General features: G+C 40.3%; 1 protein-coding gene across 1 annotated transcript in view; it reads left to right on the top strand.

Moving 5' to 3' along the window:
* The first annotated feature begins 1,920 nt into the window (after positions 1-1,920).
* The window catches only part of AP3S2 (adaptor related protein complex 3 subunit sigma 2), a 41,137-nt gene continuing 23,153 nt past the window's right edge, over positions 1,921-19,904 (top strand). Inside the window, exons 1-4 of the mRNA XM_019983624.2 lie at positions 1,921-2,078; positions 6,545-6,636; positions 7,328-7,439; positions 12,259-12,330. Of these exons, the coding sequence (XP_019839183.1) occupies positions 2,010-2,078; positions 6,545-6,636; positions 7,328-7,439; positions 12,259-12,330 (345 nt within the window). The 5' untranslated portion in view covers positions 1,921-2,009. The remainder of the gene's footprint in view (positions 2,079-6,544; positions 6,637-7,327; positions 7,440-12,258; positions 12,331-19,904) is intronic.

The raw sequence follows: 19,904 nt of genomic DNA, 5'->3' as shown, positions 1-19,904 counted from the left end.
TTGCCTGGAGAATCTTACGGACCGAGGAGCCTGGACAGGACTGAAGCAACTAAGCAGCAGCAGCAGCCTTAATAGTTCTGTCATTTTCCAAAATTTGGGTAATTAATTGATCCCTATTTGGAGCTATGTCAAAAACAATTTTAAGTTACATAGTTCTCTCACCTGCCTGCCCCTCCCCCTTGACTATATTTTGGGGGTAATTTCCTTAGGGATGGATTCCCAGGAGACAGATTACTGGAAATCTAGGGATTCTTTGTAAAGATCTTGTCATATTGCCAGATTGCTTTACTAAATTATCTCACCGGCAAGGCAGAAAAGGACTTATTTTCATGCTACTCTTGCCAGATTTGGATGTGATAATATTTTAAAAATGGATATTGATAAGGTGAAAATAATATTTTAACTTTAAAGTTAATACTTTAATTTTAATTAGCCTTTTCCCCCATTAATAGTGAGCTTAAATATTTTTTTCATCTTTGTTTCCTAGATGTATATCCTTGTTTGTTATTCAGTACCTTTGCCTATTTATTACTGAGGGCGAAGGTCTTTTGGGTTGGTCAGTTATATTTTAAATATAACCATTTTCCATATTTAAAAAACTTTTCCATTAAAAAATTGATTTACAGACATAAAAAATTTATATATTAGTAGCTATGCTGTTGCTAAGTCATGTCTGATTCTTTTTGACCTCATGGACTGTAGCCCGCCAGGCTCCTCTGTCCATGGAATTTCCCAGGCAAGAATACTGGAGTGGATTGCCATCTTTTCCCCCAGGGCATCTTCCCCACCCAGGGATCAAACCTGCCTCTCCTGCTTGGCAGGTGGATTCTTAACCACTGAGCCACCACGCAAGCCCTTTTGTGTATATACTTCTAGTCTTTTACAAAGTACAGTGTCCCTGTACATACTTCGTGTAATCTTTCCACTCACAGCTATGCCATGAACATTTCCCTAGACATAAACCTTTCACAACATCATTTTTTATAACTTTAATATTTCTCGTATGCACGTGGATCAATGCATTTAACCAATTTCTCATTTTGGAATAATGAGTTGTTGCTTCCCATTTCCCCCGAAATAAGACTACTGAGATGCACGTTCCTGAGGGTAAATCTTTTCACACATCCACAGTCGTTTTATTATAAGTTCTAAACTGCAAATGCTGGGTCTAATGTTCAATATATTTTAAAGGCTTTTTTATACGTATTGTCAACAGTCCTTTGGGCAGGTAATTCCCATTTGCAGCTCTATCTGCAATATAAGGACGTGCTCCACTCACCCCCACTAAGGTATTAAAAGAAAATACAAACCCTACCAATGTGGGGTCGCAGGTACCTTTTAAAAGGAATTGCATTAAAGATCCCTTAATTCCACCATTCGCTATCTACCATGGAGAGACAGCCCTTTTGCACGAGGAGGACTTTTGCACGAGGAGGCACATATGTAATTCACTACAGCACTGCTTGTAATACCAAAAAGTAAAGATGTTCCCTAATGTTCGGAACGCTCTGCAGTGTCAAGCGAAAAGCATGACCGTGTGTGTTGACGCAGACCCAGATAAAAAGAGGCGCCCGCGCGTCTTCAACCGCGCTTCAAAAGAGCGCGGCTGCTTTTGCGGTTTCTGCTTCTCCATCCCATCCTTTTCCGACTGGCTCGGCTTTGCGCAGGGCCGGGATTCTGCGGCAAGCAGTCGTTCTAGACAAAGGGCAGAGAGCCGCGTTCGCGCCCTGGCCAGACCCTGAGTGGGCAACCGACGCCGGCCAAGGTGACGGCCCTCCCCAAATTCGGTGTTCGCAGGAGCCTTTCCCCGCCAGCCAGCCTCCCATCCTAAAGAGCCTTCCTCCAAGGCTTGCCGGGAAGCCGGACTCTTCGTGGTCAGGTCCCTGGGCGCCGGGACATGTTTCCGGGGACCACTCTCAGCAGCGCACCAGCCGGAAGAGTCCTTGTTGTGGCGGAAGGAGAGGCTCCTCTGGAAGCAGCCGGTGGTGAAAGGAGCGTGGCGGGCAAAGATGATTCAGGCGATTCTGGTTTTCAATAACCACGGGAAGCCGCGGCTGGTCCGCTTCTACCAGCGTTTCGTGAGTGCGCAGCTTCGTCACGTCCTTTCAGGGCGCCTGCGCCCCCTTCCCTTTTTGGGGGCCGTACGGCGCTCGCGGGCAGCGGCCGCTGACCTCGGGGTCCAGCAACATGAGTGACCCCAGACTCAGCCTTCCGCGGACGGCAAGTCCCGGAAGGACTCTTCCAGTCTCAGGCCTTGGGTCCCACGCCCCGCTTCACCGGCTCTTCCCTCCCTCTTCCTGGACCCCGACATTTCTGTGCTATTCTGTGACACTTCTCCTAGAGTCTCGGGGCACTTTAAATGATGGTGGGGATGTGCCTCCTTGACAGCTTGAACGAAGTCTTATTAATCTTGCTGGTCGCTAAACGGAGTTTCCTGAGGAGGAAGAAATATGCAGCCTTTTAATGGTTTTGCTTTAGCCAGAGGATTTGAAAAATGCTTTCTTGGAATTATTTTACTTCAGTGTAGGCTAGGAGTGCCCAGGGACTAGACAGCCTTCATTCTGTAGAATTGAAGAAAGTTTCAAAGTGGGAAATATTGAGAAATTATAAATGCTGCCGCGTGGGGGCTCAGTGAGTGAGAATGCGAGTTATCACTCACGAATTTTCCAAAGACGTTCCTCTGAAAAAATAAGCATCATCATTTGCCTCCTGCACCCCGACGTTTTATTTCTTCGTGGCTAGGTTTCAAAATGTTACGTATATAATTGGTGGACTGAGAAAACCATAAAGGGGAAAGTGTCAGAAAACTTAAATTCAGGCCTCAGCAACACCTTCTTTTTTAAACCCTTGTGTCAAGTTAACAAACCTCTTTCAGACTTTATTTCCTCTTGTTAAATAGAATGAATAGAAATGAGAGAAATTTTCGGGGGGTACCTTTTAAATAGACTTGTATAGCTTGGTTACATTTTATTAAATCATACCGATTTATATTAACATTCAGTAACTATTCCGTTTGCATTTGTGTGTCAGTTTTTCTCAGGTTCTTAAAAGTGTTATTGTGATATGTTACATACCTACAGTTCACCTTTTAAAAATATACAGTGGAATGGTTTTTACTACTTTAAAAGTTATGCAACCATCACCACAATTTTAGAATATTTTCATTATCCCCAAAAGGAATCCCTACCCATTAGCAATTACTCTGTATTTCCTCAATTCCCCTAGTCTTAGGCAACCAATATCTATTTTCTCTCTCTCTAAATTTGCCTGTTCTGGACTTTTACGTAAAATGGGATCATACAATATGTGGTCTTTTATTACTGACTTCTTTCTTTTAGTATAATGTTTTCAAGGTTCATCCATGTTGTAGTGTTACCAGTTCTTTATTCCTTTATATTGCCAAGTTACATTCCATAGATAGGTTTCCCAGGTGTTGCTAGTGATAAAGAACCTGCGTGCCGATGCAGGGGACATGAGACCTAGGTTCAATGGCTGGGTGGGGAAGATCCCCTGGAGGAGGAAATGGCAACCCACTCCAGTATTCTTGCCTGGAGAATCCCATGGACAGAGGAGCCTGGTGGGCTACTGTCCACAGGGTTGTAATGAGACGCTAGTAAAGTGACTTGGCACATATCCCATTGAGTGGATCTATCACATTTTGATTATCCATTCATTAGATGCTATTTCTACCTCTGGCTCCTGTGAATAATGCTGCTACAAACATTCATGTACAAGCTTTTTGTGTGAGTGTGTATTTACATTTCTCTTGGGTATGTATCTCGGAGTAGAATTGCTGAGTCACGTAGTGACTTTGTAGTTGTCATTTGGATGAACTGCCAAACTGCTTTCTAAAGTGGCTATGCCATTTTACATTCCTATCAACAATATATAAGCAATACAGCTTGGGACTTCTCTGATGGTCCAGAGGTTGAGAATCCACCTTCCAATGGAGGGGACTCCTTGATTGGGGATCTAAGATCCCATGTGCCCTGGGGCAACTAAGCCCATGCCGCAGCTACTGAGCCTGTGGGCTTCCCTGGTGGCTCAGACGGTAAAGCGTCTGTTACAGTGCGGGAGACCTGGGTTGGGAAGATCCGCTGGAGAAGGAAATGGCAATCCACTCCCGTACTCTTGCCTGGAAAATCCCATGGACAGAGGAGCCTGGTAGGCTACAGACCATGCGGTCGCAAAGAGTCGGACATGACTGAGCAACTTCACTTTCCTTTTCTTTGGTGTGCTGCAACTAAGACTCAAAGCAGCCAAAAATAAATATTTTTTAAATTCTAATTTTTCTACCTCTCTGTCAACATTTTCTATTATCTTTTTGATTAAAGACATTTTAGTAAGTATTAAGTGGATTCTCCTTGTGGTTTTGGTTTTTTTCTAATGACTGATTTTTTTCCTGCCCTTACTGACATTTGTATATCTTTGAAGAGAGGAGGATTTTTAAGAACTAAATTAGCTCCTTAGTGAAAATAACCTTGGAAACTGCAAAGTACTAAAAGATATGAGGGATTATGAAAATCACTGAGAGATGTAAGCAGTTGGTAATTTGCTGTTTTGTTGAATTAGAAATTAGGTAGCCTCAGCATTTCATACTGCTTACCCACTGACTACCATCACTTCCCGGTAGAGTCAGATAAAAGGCTTTAGTTTTCAAGATTTCTTTCAGTTTAAAAATGCTAGTGCTTAGCATGTTTTGTATTTCTGGGTACCCAGAGTTAAGCCTTTACAGCATCCTGGCATCTTTGAACTTTGTGAGTTCTTTAAAATGGGAACCAGAAAATAGTGATTGATTTACTTAAACTTACAGTGTCCAGTTATTAGCAAGTTTTATTATTCATCCATTCATTAAATGTGGAGAGCCACTGTGTACCTGTGTAAGTCAAAGTTTTGAAACATAATTGCTCCACAATGATGTTTTTCCTCTTTTTTCTTCTGTTTCTTTTAAATAACCACTTCTAGCCTAAATTCAGTGCTATGGAGGGAAAGGGGTTAATGTTACTTGAGTTTATTTTCTAACTCTGAGGGTGAGTCCAGTCTGACAGTTTTCTTAAGCTTTGCTACTCAAAATGGTTCTCAGATCAGCAGCGTTCTTATTACCTGGAAACTTGTTAGAACTTCAGTCTCAGGACCTACCCCAGACCTACAAAATTAGCCTGCATTTTAACAGTATTTCCAGGTGAATCATTATTCAAACTCACTGGGTGGTTGTTGCTTTTTTTTGGCTGAGACACCTCGCTTGAGATATCTTAGTTTCCCTGCCAGAGACTGAACCTGTGTCCTTGGCAGTGAAAGCGCAGAGTCCTAACCATTGGACCACTGGGAAAATCCCATTATACGTTGAGATTTGAGAGCACTGGTTTATAGCTTTTAATTACTTTTGTCTTTTTTTTTTTGACCAAGAGACACATGGGATCTTAGTTCCCTAACAAGGGATTTGAATCCACACCCCTAGCAGTGGAAGTGCAGAGTCTTAACCACAAGACTGCCAGGGAAGTCCCTGTTTTTGTTTTAATAACTGATTTCTCCCTCTCCATATCCTTTTTTTTTTTAAACATACTTAATATGAACCTCATATATATAAATAGAAATCAAATGTGGGTCATCAAGAGATCCCATCACATTTGAGCTTTCTGGTGTGTAGTAAGTGAATAGTAAGTGAAAAAAGGTATTTATAGATCTGCAATTGTTCAAGATTCAAATCTCTCAATAGAATATTTTCTGCTTTCTCAGTAGTACTTTGTTGGTCACACAGCATCTTATGTATAATGTCTGTATTACCGGTATTCAGTTCAGTTCAGTTGCTCAGTTTCCAACTCTTTGCAACCCCATGGACTGCAGCACGCCAGCCTTCCCTGTCCATCACCAGCTCCCAGAGCTTGCTCAAATTCATGTCCATCAAGTCGGTGATGCCATCCAACCATCTCATCCTCTCTCGTCCCTTTCTCCTGCCTTCAGTCTTTCCCAGCATCAGGGTCTTTTCCAGTGAGTCAGTTCTTCGCATCAGGTGGCCAAAGTATTGGAGTTTCAGCTTCAGCATCAGTCCTTCCAATGAATATTCAGGACTGATTTCCTTTAGGATTGACTGATTTGATCTCCTTGCGTTCCAAGGGACTCTCATGCAGGTTTTTAAAACGTGTACATGACTACATCTTGACTTCCTTACAGTGGTAGATCTATTGACATTTGTTATTTGTCCTGGCATAGATGTTTTCTAGGGTAATATAAAATATTTCAGGACTGTGCCTTCTAGGTATTTTTTAACCTTGTATGAGAATTCTTTGACGCTGTATGAGAAATATCAGCTCACCTAGCAGGACAGTAATGGTTAGGGACTAGATATCTAGGTTAATATACCTTATTTTATTTCCTGTAACAGAGCCTTTTCCATTTGCTATAGATTCTCCTTTTATTTTTACCTCCACTCATCATTTCTGTCTTTTCAGGAAACTGGTACCAAATGTTCAGATCATTCCTGTTTGGAAGGGGTATAGTTTTTCAGGCTTTCCCACTGACTCACTTTATTTCTTTTATTCCATAGCCAGAAGAAATTCAGCAGCAGATTGTTCGAGAGACCTTTCATCTAGTTCTCAAGCGGGATGACAACATCTGTAACTTCTTGGAGGGTGGAAGGTAAATCATCAGTTTTCTCCGCATATATCCACTTTCGGGTGGCCTTCATCATGCCATTATTGCTTCTTCACGCAGTGCTTAAGTGTCGGGCAAGTATCTGATGCAGTTGATCTGAGCTGAGCATAGTCTGCTCAGGGAGAGACTCAGCTCTGTTTGGGAAGCTATTAAATGATTGTGCTTCAGATATTTAAATGTTTGGTTCCTGGGAGAATGCTGCTGCTAAGTCACTTCAGTCATGTCCAACTCTGTGCGACCCCATAGATGGTGGCCCACCAGGCTCCCCCATCCCTGGGATTCTCCAGGCAAGAATACTGGAGTGGGTTGCCATTTCCTTCTCCAGTGCATGGAAGTGAAAAGCGAAAGTGAAGTCGCTCAGTTGTGTCCGACTCTTAGCGACCCCATGGACTGAAGCCTACCAGGCTCCTCCGTCCATGGGATTTTCCAGGCAAGAGTACTGGAGTGGGGTGCCATCACCTTCTCTGTCCTGGAAGGATGGGTAGAAGAAAAAATGAAGTAAAATGGCTTTAGGCACCTCTGCCAAATTTGGTTGCCCTTCACCTGGTAGAAATGGCTTATTGTTTGGCCTACCCTCCTCCTTTGTTTTGGGCCCATTTTCATTCCTTGGCACAGAGCTTCTCTTTGATATGTTCAATTCCAATACAAGCTTTTAAATGTTTCCCATCCTCCGCAGTTTGATTGGTGGCTCTGACTACAAACTGATTTATCGGCATTATGCTACCCTCTACTTTGTATTTTGTGTGGATTCCTCAGAGAGTGAACTTGGGATCTTGGACCTCATCCAGGTATGTGTAGCAGGTAATGATGGTAGCCACTTCAGAAAGTTTGGTCTGGATTTTTAGTAGCTAAAAATCTGTAGTAGCTAAAAATTTTTGATCTGTATGTAGATCCTAATTTAGTCAGTCTCTTTATTGATACTGGTAAACATTGCTGCATGTCCACCAGGTGGTGCTCTGAGAAAGCGCCTTAGCAACCCTCGACCATTCTTAGCGCTTTTAGGTTCTCTGCTTCTCCAGCTCTCACTGCCCTTGGCTTTCTTATGAGTCTGACACCAATTCCTATATGTATACTCCCCCCACCCCGCACCTGAAGCAAGTAACTCAGTTCTCCATGGACACTCACCAGGGGTCCCACAAATTTACTCAGCTCTGACACTTATCTACCCAAAGATGGACACCGATGTCAGGTCCGAGTTGTCTGTCGCCTGTGCATTTGACTGACAGCCTGTAGATTGACTACGCCCAAGATTGCCTCCTCGCATGATTTCCTCCTCAGGTTCAGTTGATTTGCTAGAGTGGCTCACAGAACTTTATAGAGAAACATTTTACTCTGCTAGCTTAATGTGAAAGGATATAACTTAGGAACAGTCAGATGGAAGAGATGCATAGCACAAGGCAGGGGAAAAGGGCGTGGAGCTTCTGTGCCCTCTCCAGGGGTGCCACTCTCCTCAGATCTCCACTGTTACTAACATAGAAACTCTCTGAAACCTATCCCTTTTGGGTTTTATGGAGGCCTCTTTACATAGGCAGGATTGATTGAGTCATTGCCTGAGGCTGCATCCCCTCTCCCCTCCCAGAGATCAGTAAGTGGGACTCAAAGTTCCCAGTCATACAGTAGGTTCCCATGGCAACCAGCCCCCATTCTTTGGTGCTTTCCAGAAGTTAACCTTATTAGTAGAATAAGACAACCCTATCACTGTGGAAATTCCAAGGTTTTTAGGAGCCAGCAACAAGGATGAATACCAAATATTTGTCATTATAAATTATACTATCATGTCATGTTTTGAAATATTTTTTTAAGTATCAAACTAAATGATATTTTAAAAGACATACTTTATATTTTCACTTGTAATTCTAGCCTGAAACAAAGGAACTTGATGTTTTATCTAATAAGTACAGTCTTGACATAGGTAAACATGATTTTTTAAGGCTTCTTGAAAATTAGAAATGGCTTACAGATTTGTTTTCATTACTTTCATGGAAATTGAGGTATGGGGGACCCTATACTGGGAACCATTAATTAGGACAATAATGGGTACAATATCATGTACCCATTATTTGTTACATGATATTCTAGATAGACTTTGTGTGACTTTAACAAGTCACTTAAGTTGAAAGCACTCAAAAAGAGCATGTGTAAAACCTAATAACACCAATTATAGAAAACTCTAGCTATAAAATACAAACTTTACTTGTTTACAACGATATTTTATTAAGATAAAATTAAAGAAGCTAAATTTAATAAACTTTAGGATAAAGAAATGGAAATTTTGAATGTGTATTTTTATTTTACATATACTATACTCTTCCAAAAAGTTATATTCTTGGATATAGTAACTTTTCATTTTATTTATATATTTTACCCATTCACATTCAGAAAATGATTTAGTAGTAGTTTAAAAATTTCATGTATCATATTCACTTATCATATGTAAAAGTATAAATAAATACTGGAAACAGCCAAAAAAGACTCATCTCTGTGGTAATTTTAAATGCTTTCTTAACACCTGAGTCAGATTGGATATTGAGAGTCAATGTGGGATAACAGAAAGAGCTCAAGATCTAGAATCAGAAAACCTAGGTGTGAGTCATGGATCCCCCATCTGGTATAGAAATCTTAGGTTGTTAGGATGGAAACAGACTTGCAGAGAACAAATGGATGTTTGTCAGGGACGGGGGATGGAGGTGGAAGGCAGCACAGGCAACGAGGACTGAGAATACAGACCTCTGGGTGTCAAACAGATGAGCCGGGACATAGTATACAACGTAAGGGATGTGATCCGTAATATTGCAGTAACTGGGTTTGCAAACAGATGATTACTAGTCTTATTGTGTTGATTGTATCATAATATATGCAAATGTAAAATCACTATGTAGTATATCTGAAGCTAACATCATGTTGTATGTCAACTATATTTCAACTAAAAAAATCCAAAATACTATGTCATAGAATTCAATTGTGACAATGTATTAAATATTTTACACTATAGAATGCCATAGGAGTATGCATGTAACACATGTATTAGAAAATAAATGAAATATAGCGATAATATATTTTTTAAATTGAGATGCAGTTTTTGGAGGAGGTGCACTTCAGATATCTATGTTAACAAGACAAAGAGAAAATGTAACTTTATGATATTACGGACATTTATTAAATACTTAGGGTGCATTGGATTTGGGAAGATAGATAAATAAAAAGTGAGAATAATAGTAAGTAAGAGGTTTGATCTTTTAAAAGACAATAAAATCAATAGTTAACCTGATAAAAAGAATAAAAGTCAGAAAAAGAAACCATCAAAATGTTTTTAGAGGTTGAAATACATAGTTATAATGCCAATGTATTTGAAATAACTGACTCCAAAAAATAAATACCCAAAGTAGGTCCACAGAAAGACCTTGAATCCACAGAAAGACCTTGAATCCAATATCCTGATGAAATAAGAAAGGTTAAATGAAAAACTGACTCTCTAATAGACTCAGTAGATTTTTTTAAAATGTTAAAGTACAAGAAAACCTCTATTATGTAAGTTATTTTTTAAACTCAGACTAAAAAAATCGTCCTGTTTAAGTGTATTTTATGGAGTAGATTGGTTATGATCCAAAAGCCTCTCAAAAAGAAAATATTAGTCAGATATGACATATTACTATTGGACAGAATTGTTCAATAAAATCTTAGCCAGTTATTTGTTGAAGCACGAGTCATGAGACCTGTCTCTTGTTTTAGATTCTCCCATTAACAAGCAGTATGATCTTAAATCATTCATGTTTTGTTGGTGTAAGAATTTTTGTTTCATGTTTTGGCTCTGTGTGTATAAGCATTTGTTTTGATTTATAAGTAAGATGTTCTTTTTTAAGTTTTTTTCTCTCTGGAATACTGCATACTAAAAGAATTATTCAATATGTCCTAATAGTCTTTATTCCAAGGGTACAAGTCAGTTTAACAATGAAATATTCTTGTGTATGTGCTTAGTCGCTCAGTCATGTCCAACTCTTTGCAACCCCATGGAATGTACCCCGCCAGGCTCCTCTGTCCATGGGGATTCTCCAGGCAGGAATACCGGAGTAGGTTGCCATTTCCTCCTCCAGGGGTTCTTCCTACCCCAGGAATCAAACCCAGGTCTCCTGCATTGCAGGTGAACTCTTTACCATCTGAGCCACATCTCTGTTACAGCAATAAGAAAGATAGTAGAAACTAATGTAATTTCATCCAGTAGATGCTCAGAGAAATAATTACCCAAATTATTTTTCTGAAGTACTCTTAAATTGGAATAGGAAGTATTTTTACTTGGGTATTCAGTGTTTATTGTTGAAGAAATAATACACTTATGTGGCTCAAAATTCAAAAGGTATACCAAGAATATAGTGAAAACATCTTTCTTCTCCTCTCCCCGTCACCCAGAAACAGCCAATTTTAGTTTTAAAACCAAGAGCCAGAGTGTTCTCAGGGGAGAAATCTACAGGCATTTATCAAAAGGGTGTTTCTTACTGTTCACTCTAATTTGAGCAAACATTTTAATGAATGATTAAAAAATTAAGTGGACCCGCACTGTTCAAACCTGTGTTGTCCAAGGATCAACTGTGCTTCCAGCTTATAAATTACTAAAAACCCAATCAGAATCCCAATAAGATTACTGTTGTTTTTAAGTAATTTTTATTGTGAAACATGTATACATAACAAATACGGAAAACATGCCTATATAGTTTGAAGAATACCAATTTAAAGAAGAAATTGTCACCCAGATTAAGAAATAGTACGTTGCTAGGGCCTTAAATCTCCTATATGTCCCTCCTCAGTTCTATCCTTCTCATTCAGTTTTTCATACTTTTAAGTTGATCATTGCTTTGCTTCTCTGTATTGTTTTATCATGTGATATGTATTCCCTAAATGATACTTTGCTAGTTTGGAAAAACTTGAGTGTAAGTAGCAATGTAAGGAAAGGATAATTTGCCACCTTTTATGTAGATTCAGGGGCTGGCAAAACTAAATTGATGGCAGGAGTTAGGATGGTGGTTACCTTTGGAGAGGGGGCTTCTAGGGAGCTCTAATACTGCATTTCAGTATCAGGATGGCATTTATATGGTGTGTTCATTCTGAACTCATTATCATTTGTACACTTTTCTGTTTAAGTCTTATATTTAAAGGTAAATTAAAATTGTTAAGCATGTTAATTAAGTTGATTCATGGAAAAGTATTTTGAAGTTAACGTTCATTGAAATTAGCCGGATAGATCTGTTAACACCATCATAATGAAAAATTCTTTCGCATGTGTAAGTGGTGGCTTGGGGAAAGGACATAGTTAAATAGTTATTTTGTTATTCTTTTGTATATTGATAAATTAGCATCTTATAAAAGGGGAAAGAAAGCCATATGTGTCTGCTGGTTGTGTTGCTATACTGACAACAAGGTGGTCCTATCCTCAGTTGCCCCCTTCAGATTGGGATAAGTAGGGAGATCAGCTGGAAGGTTTGGAGTGCATTGGGGTTTTTTGAGGGTTTTTGAGATCTATCATAAGGCAAATAGTATCTTGACTGCCCCCTTTACTTTCTCATGTGACATTTTATGAAGATAGGAATTGTGTATCTATTTCTCCTTGTTTCCTAGGTTTTCGTGGAGACTCTGGACAAGTGTTTCGAGAATGTTTGTGAATTGGATTTGATCTTCCATATGGATAAGGTACTACTCTCCCAAGCCAGGGTTACTGGGAAGCTAAGAACTTTGACCATCTCTAGCCACCTGTACACTTTCATGTACTTCTTCTTTTTTTTTTTTTTTACTTTGGAGATAGTCTTAGAACTTGTTTTATTTAGTAACTTAAGTTTATAGTTTTGGGAGTACTTTGCTAAGATTTGTTACCAGTTTTAACACACACAGGATTATTACTGGGCCTATATTATGGTTCATTTTTCACAGACAGATTTGTTGGTTTAGGACAGTGATGGCTACCAGGCCAATGGTGAGATAAGTAGGTTTATGTTGATTTTGAAATGAGTTTCCTAGGTATAGTCCAGTCACAGTGAAGCTTTGAAATAAACACTGCGTGGAGTTATTTTGGGTTTTTTTTTGCTGCTCCGCAGGGCATCTTAGTTCCCTGACCAGGGGTCAAACCCATGCTCCCTATACTGGAAGCACAGAGTCTTAACCACCAGAACACCAGGGAAGCCCTGACACAAGGGTTTTTGACTTAGTGAAATTTACATTTTTCCTAAAGAGTAATGTAGTGACTGAGACATCAGTAACATGTTTTGAGGTCAGGTGATTGATATTCTATAGCCTGCCAGGCAGAATTGAAGTGGGCCAAAGTACATGTCCGTAGTTACGAGTTGTTAGCATCTAACAGTGACATGGCTAACATCCTTGTGTGAAAAATTATATGTGGGAGATAGCCAGCAAGGGGATAGATAGGGGCTTCTTTTATCCAGCTCAGCACACGCTGTACCCAGTGCTGTTCACTGGTGGAGGTGGGTATATCTTAGGTTTGCTTGGCTCTGGTCTTTCTCCCACCGATTATCATCTCTATGATCCATGGCCCTTGGAGGGAGATAAAGATGTTTAGGAGACTATTCCTCATTGCTGAGCCATGATCCTTTATTAGTCTGTTTTCATCATGACAAGGCAGGTTATTTTTAGATCCATCATTGCCATCGTGAGGACTTTGACATCTCAGTAGAATCTTCAGTCTCGGTTAACTTTCCCAGAGTTTTCCTGGGGCACATTCTGGGCCAGTGCAGTGGGTGTTGGAATGGAGTAACGTTTTCTCTCTCAGCATCTGGCTTGGCTGTGTGGCTCCCTGAGCAGCCTGGTACAGGAGAATCACAGAACCTCATTCCTTTGGTATTAATAGGTACTTAACTTGGGGCTCCCTGATAGCCTCACAAGGCTTCCGGGGCTCACCAATGCTTTTGAGGTGGTCAGTCTCTCTTTTCATATGAAAGGATCTTAGAAACTTCAGAGACCTCTTATCCCTCCTCTTTGCAGCTAATAAGAGTTGTTGTAGACCGGGCTTCCCTGGTAGCTCAGCTGGTAAAGAATCCACCTGCAATGCAGATGACCATAGTTCTATTCCTCGGTTGGGAAGATCGCCTGGAGAAGGGAACGGCTACCCACTCCAGTATTCTTGCCTGGAGAATTCCATGGACAGAGGAGCCTGGCAGGCTACAGTCCATGGGGTTACAGAGTCAGACACGACTGAGTGACTTTCACTGTTGGTTGCTAAAGATGCTGCTCTCTGGTAATTTCTGTCAAGGAGAGGCATAGCTCAACTCCATTTTCCTTCTGTACCAGTGGGGAAAAAGGTTAAGATTAAAGAGACTTGAGAATATGGAAGGAATCGAGGAATGCCATCCATAGGCCTTATTGTTACTATTATTTTAAAGCAATTAAAAAAAATTGTGAAATACAAGGTGTTACCTTGGGGTTACCACCTGGTTTCAAAGTGGATTCCTTTTCAGTCATCACCTGTTGCTTACCAAGCCGGATCCACATCTCAGATCACAATTTAAGGGGTAGATTTTCCCAGGGAAAGGAAATTCCCAAGCAATAGAAGAGGAGGCACTGGTCTTATCCTCCCGTTGTCCCCATGGGGAGGGCCTGTCTCTGCTGGTATCCCCCACCTCCCCCCCATACCCTCCTCCTCCTCCCAAGGCCCTCTCTTTTTATCACGCAGCTAAGGGAGCAAACTTACTAGTGAGATACACAAACTGCCTGGATACTAGACAATCTGTGTTTGGGTGCCAGCTTTCTGTAGAAGTTGTCTCAGAATGCCAGCTGCCTAACACCTGAAAACTCAGGGGCCTATGGGATGATATACCTGGAGGAGGCAATTGAGGGTCCTGTGGGAAGTTGAGCTTGGGTCCTTTGCATTTTAGTTTACAATTTAGGGTCAGTTTTTAAGTTACACATGTGCTCATGCACACACACACATGCCTGCTGGAATTTTGATTGGAATTGCATTGAATCTATAAAACATTGAGGAGAATTTACTTTTTATAATATTGTTTTATCCATGTTATGGTATATCTATTTATTTAGGTCTTTGAGGTTTCTCTGAACTTTTACAGTTTTTCCCATAGAGATTTTACATATGTTTCATTGAATTTGTTCTTAGATACTTGTTTTTTTATGTACTGATGTTTTAAATATTCATTTTTTCCTTTATTGCTGCTGTCGTCATATAGAAATCACTTTATTTCTGCATGTTGATGTTCAATTCAGAATTATGTTAGACTCTTACTAATTCTGATGTTTTATCTGTAAACATTCTGCTCCTTTCTTTTCAATCCTGTACATTTCATGTCTTTTTCTTGCTCTACCCTACTGACTAGGAACTCCAATGTAATGTTGAATAGAAGTGGTGATAGTACTCATCTCATTTTGATCCTGATTTCAAAGGGAAGTTCTCTTCCTGTCAGTATTTGCTGTATATATAGTATTTGAAGTATAGTAAATTTGGAGGTAAATGTTCTTTATTAGGTTAAAGGAAGTGTCTTCTCTTTTTAGTGACTAAGAATTTTTAGTCATGGAAAGTTGTTAAAATATATCAAGAGCTCTTTGTCCATCTCCTGAGGGAAACACTTTTTTTCCCTGTATTATTCTAACATTGTTTTTTAATTATTTATGAGGATACTTGCTAAAGCAGTAAAGTCATCTCAGTCCCATCTATTTTATTGCACATGACTTTTGCAGGAAATAAAAGGCCATAAAAATATTGTTCTTTCTCGTATGTCTTATCTTCACATGAGTTCTATACAGTGTTTTGCTGTGGCTGCACATTTCTTTTACAGGTTGTAAAACTGTTTTATTTTTAGTTGCTCTATGACATCAGGAAATTGCTATCCATATCTCCTAAGGCTTTTGAAAAGTGATGATCCAAGGAACCCAAATCTCACTCTACTAGCCGTATAATGTCAGCAGGTATCTTCCAACAGGTGGCTTTCTTTCAGTGGGATTTCAGGCTCACCTTTGCCCTCAGTGTAGAGCAGCTGCTAATCCAGGCGTAGCTTCTGTTGATAGAAGAAAATGGTCTTTTTACTCAGATAAGTAAAGGATCTATCAAAAGACAATAAGAATGTCACCTTTAATGCCATCCTTCTTAATTGAAGAGTCTGTCCACCTCAAGTCAGGATTCCCCTCAGATGGTTTTACACTGTGCATTGAGTCGTCACGGGGAGCTGCCCCATTCCTCTATGCAGTGGTGGCTGGAGCAGGAGGCCTGTGTAAGGACCAGAAATGACTGAATTCCTGCGGTCCTAGGAGTTGTTTTTCTTCCTAATCTTGAGATTTCTTTCTCAGCTTCTAAGTTATTTTTGTCAGTGTCCTGTTTTTATTACTGTGGCTCTCTTCACCTCTTCTCTCACCCTTTCTTCCTGTATTAAAGAAAGTGTAATCCATTCCATTTCTAGAACTAAGTTCTCTTCCTGTCCCTAATATGCATCATAAATCTCACTTGTTCAGCTCATCTCTGAGATGTCTTTATTTGCTCTTTCTTCTGTAACTGCAAATTTCCCCAGATTGCCCCAGTCTCCCACAGAATACAGCTCTCCCATGCTTCTGCTGCTCCTTCTAGCTGTCATTTCATTTCCATCATTTCATTGAAGGTAAACTTCTTCAGTACGCAGTCTTGCATTTCTACTTTATCTGTTCTTTTTCTGGAGCCTATAGCCTGGTTCTCACTTCTACCCAGAATTCATTGATTATTTCCTAAATCCATTTGCCAGTCATCACCTTCTGTAATGTTTCTGCAGCATTTGATGCTGTTGATCATTCCATGGAGCACTGCCTTAATCCTTTTCCTGCCTTAGTTTCTGTCACATAGCTCTCCTGGTTTTTCTCTTATCTCTTCCCACCTTCTACCAGTAAATTACGATGTCAGTCCTCTCTCGCTTTACTCATTTCCTTCTCATGCTTCCCTCTTAGGTCCCAGTTGCTCAAAGACATTTCTTTCTCATTTCATTCTAGTGTGTTGTTTCTTCTTGCCACTTCTTATCTGTAGCCAGGTTCAACATGTGTCTCCTGAAAACTGTTTCTTCCCTTAGCTTCCCTTTTTTGGTGGCAGTACCGGTATTCTGTGTCAGGTACATGCAAAACCTTTCCTCCTCCTTTCGTGCCCCCAACAGCCAGCCAGTCACTAAATCCTGTGCTTCTTTCCATAGGGTCCTTCTTATATCTTGTTCTTAGATTCACTGATTATTAACATTTGTCACACTTGTATTTGTATTAATCTCTCTCTAGATGTATACGTTTTTTCCCTGAACCATTTGAGAGTTGCTGACATCGTAACTTTTCAACCCAAAGTACTTCAGCAGACATCTCTTAAGGACAAGGACGGCATGTTATATAATACGTTGTGTATAATTCTCTAACATACTTAATTACAGCATAATTAATTATTAACCACAACATAATTAACTCTCAGGAAATTTAACATTAATAAATACTGTTATCCAATATATAGTTTATGTTTAATTTTCCACATTTGTTCCACTAATGTCCTTTATGTGTATGTATATTTTATGATCCTAGTTTCAGTTGAGTCAAGCACTGCCTTTAGCTATGGTAGCTCTTGATTTCAGTTGTGTCTGTCAGATTTTCTAACTGTGTTTTCTCTTATTGTTGGTCCTACACACTGGAATTAGATTCATTTTCTTTCTTTTTTTTTTTCTTAGATGTTTTCAGTTCATTTATTTATTTTTATTTATTCATTCATTCATTTTTTTGTGCCATGTGGGGTCTTAGTTCCATAATGAGGGATTGAACCAGTGCCTCTTGCAGTGGAAAGCATGGAGTCATAACCACTGGACCGACAGGAAGTCTCCTAGATTCATTCTCCAAACACTTTAAACAAGCTCCCTTGATCACAAACCTTTTTTGGTCCCCCATTGTCAAGCTTTGACACCGTGGCCGGGCATGCAAGGTTCTCCACCATTTGTCCCTGTTCTATCTTGTCCTCACTTACCATTACTTCTAGCCAGATACCTTCTGCTCTAGCCAGACTGAATCAGTCTTTATGTCTTTGTAATTCCTGCTCCAGAGCCTCTGCCTGAATTGCCTTTCAACATCTTAAACAACTGAATCCAGCTTGTCTTTTAAGCTCAGCTCAAGTCCTACCACCCTAAAGATTGTCCTGGTTACTCTGACCCGTTGTCATCCCTGTGAACAATACGTAGTGCTATTTCTGATTTGTGTACCTTAGTTTATGTAAGTTTGTATGTTTTTCCTTCTTCATTAGACTGTTCTTTTCTTTGTGTTTGCCCTTTTCTCCCTCACTGGATCTAGCGTGGCCCCTTTCACTGTGGGAGTGTCTCCAGGTGTATATCAATAAAGAGTTCTCATGCCTCTAGCCTCACAAATTTCTTCATGACTTAAAGTGCTGCAGGTTGGAGTCAAGTTTGTTTTCATAACCTCTGGCATAGTCCCCAGCTCTCTAGACTGTGCCATTTGGAGCTTATCTTGCCTGGGGCAGTTGGTTCCCTTCCACTTTCAGAAATCCCACCAAGTACATCCTGGCTGAAGTGGGAATTGGCGTTGATCTTGGTGAATTGAGTTTTGTTCAAAGAAAGTCATGTGAGTAGCCTCCTATTCTGTTCTACTGGTGTCTTAGCAGCAAAGCTGGAACTCAGTTGTGCTTTCACAGTTTTGGTCATCAGAGTCATCATTTAGTGGCTGTGTCAAGGGAGGGCATCTGGTTTTTATAGATTTCAGTCTGCAATGGGCTGTCTCAGGAGATTTGGAACATATGTTTTGGGGCAGGTCTGAACCCAAGAAACCTTGTAGTATAGAATTTAAAATCTCTGCTAAGTATAGGCTGCTGAAATGGGAAAATGCTGACGGCTCAAAATTGAAATGAACTGTTGAGCCTTAAGATGAAAGGATTGTAGATAGTAATAATGCATGGTGCTCCTTAAATGTCCCTTCTGAAAACAGATGCTGTGATAAGAAAGCTCATTAATGCTCTCTACACCAGTGACATTTGAAGGAGATATCCTGATTTCTGTCTCAAAAACTGGAGGAAGAATAAAGGACACACGTTTTGTGTGGTTTCAGTGAGGAAGGAGGGGCTGTTTGGGCCCAAAAGGACAAGATATTCTGTTTGAGTTTCAGTTCTTATGTAGGGTGGTAGTTGGCATATCTGGCTACCTGTGTTTCTGTTTCTGAATGGTCCCAAGAGAGTGGAGGGGAGCTGAGGCCTGTCTTTTGTCCCATTGCATTCCCAGGCCCTGATGCTTGAGAGAGAATTTTGTGGCAGAATATTTTTCAGAGGCCAGTATCTCTTTCCATCAGGACAACTCAGAGATTAGCAATAATGATTTCTTAAATTTCTAACATTGCTATACTTGGTTTAAAAAAAAAAAAAGGAAAGAAAAGCTTAGTTCAGTTCAGTTCAGTCGCTCATTCATGTCCAACTGTTTGTGACCGCATGAATTGCAGCATGCCAGGCCTCCCTGTCCATCACCAACTCCCGGAGTTCACTCAAACTCACATCCATTGAGTTGGTGATGCCATCCAGCCATCTCATCCTCTGTTGTCCCCCTCTCCTTCTGCCCCCAATCCCTCCCAGCATCAGGGTCTTTTCCAATGAGTCAACTCTTTGCATGAGGTGGCCAAAGTACTGGAGTTTCAGCTTTAGCATCATTCCTTCCAAAGAAATCCCAGGGCTGATCTCCTTCAGAATGGACTGGTTGGATCTCCTTGCAGTCCAAGGGACTCTCAAGAGTCTTCTCCAACACCACAGTTCAAAAGCATCAATTCTTCAGCGCTCAGCTTTCTTCACAGTCCAACTCTCACATCCATACATGACCGCAGGAAAAACCATAGCCTTGACTAGACGGACCTTTGTTGACAAAGTAATGTCTCTGCTTTTGAATATGCTATCTAGGTTGGTCATAACTTTCCTTCCAAGGAGTAAGCGTCTTTTAATTTCATGGCTGCAGTCACCATCTGCAGTGATTTTGGAGTCCCCAAAAATAAAGTCTGACACTGTTTCCCCATCTATTTCCCATGAAGTGATGGGACCAGATGCCATGATCTTCGTTTTCTGAATGTTGAGCTTTAGGCCAACTTTTTCACTCTCCTCTTTCACTTTCATCAAGAGGCTTTTGAGTTCCTCTTCACATTCTGCCATAAGGGTGGTGTCATCTGCATATCTGAGGTTATTGATAGACTGCTCCAAACTACACTTAACATTGGGTACAGTACACACTATCACTTTACTTACTTGAACTTTGCACTGCCTCAGCGTGCAGTGTCATTGA

Source organism: Bos indicus, chromosome 21, assembly GCF_029378745.1.
Source record: "Bos indicus isolate NIAB-ARS_2022 breed Sahiwal x Tharparkar chromosome 21, NIAB-ARS_B.indTharparkar_mat_pri_1.0, whole genome shotgun sequence".
Taxonomy (NCBI): Eukaryota; Metazoa; Chordata; class Mammalia; order Artiodactyla; family Bovidae; genus Bos; species Bos indicus.
This window is presented reverse-complemented; position numbering and strand designations above follow the sequence as displayed.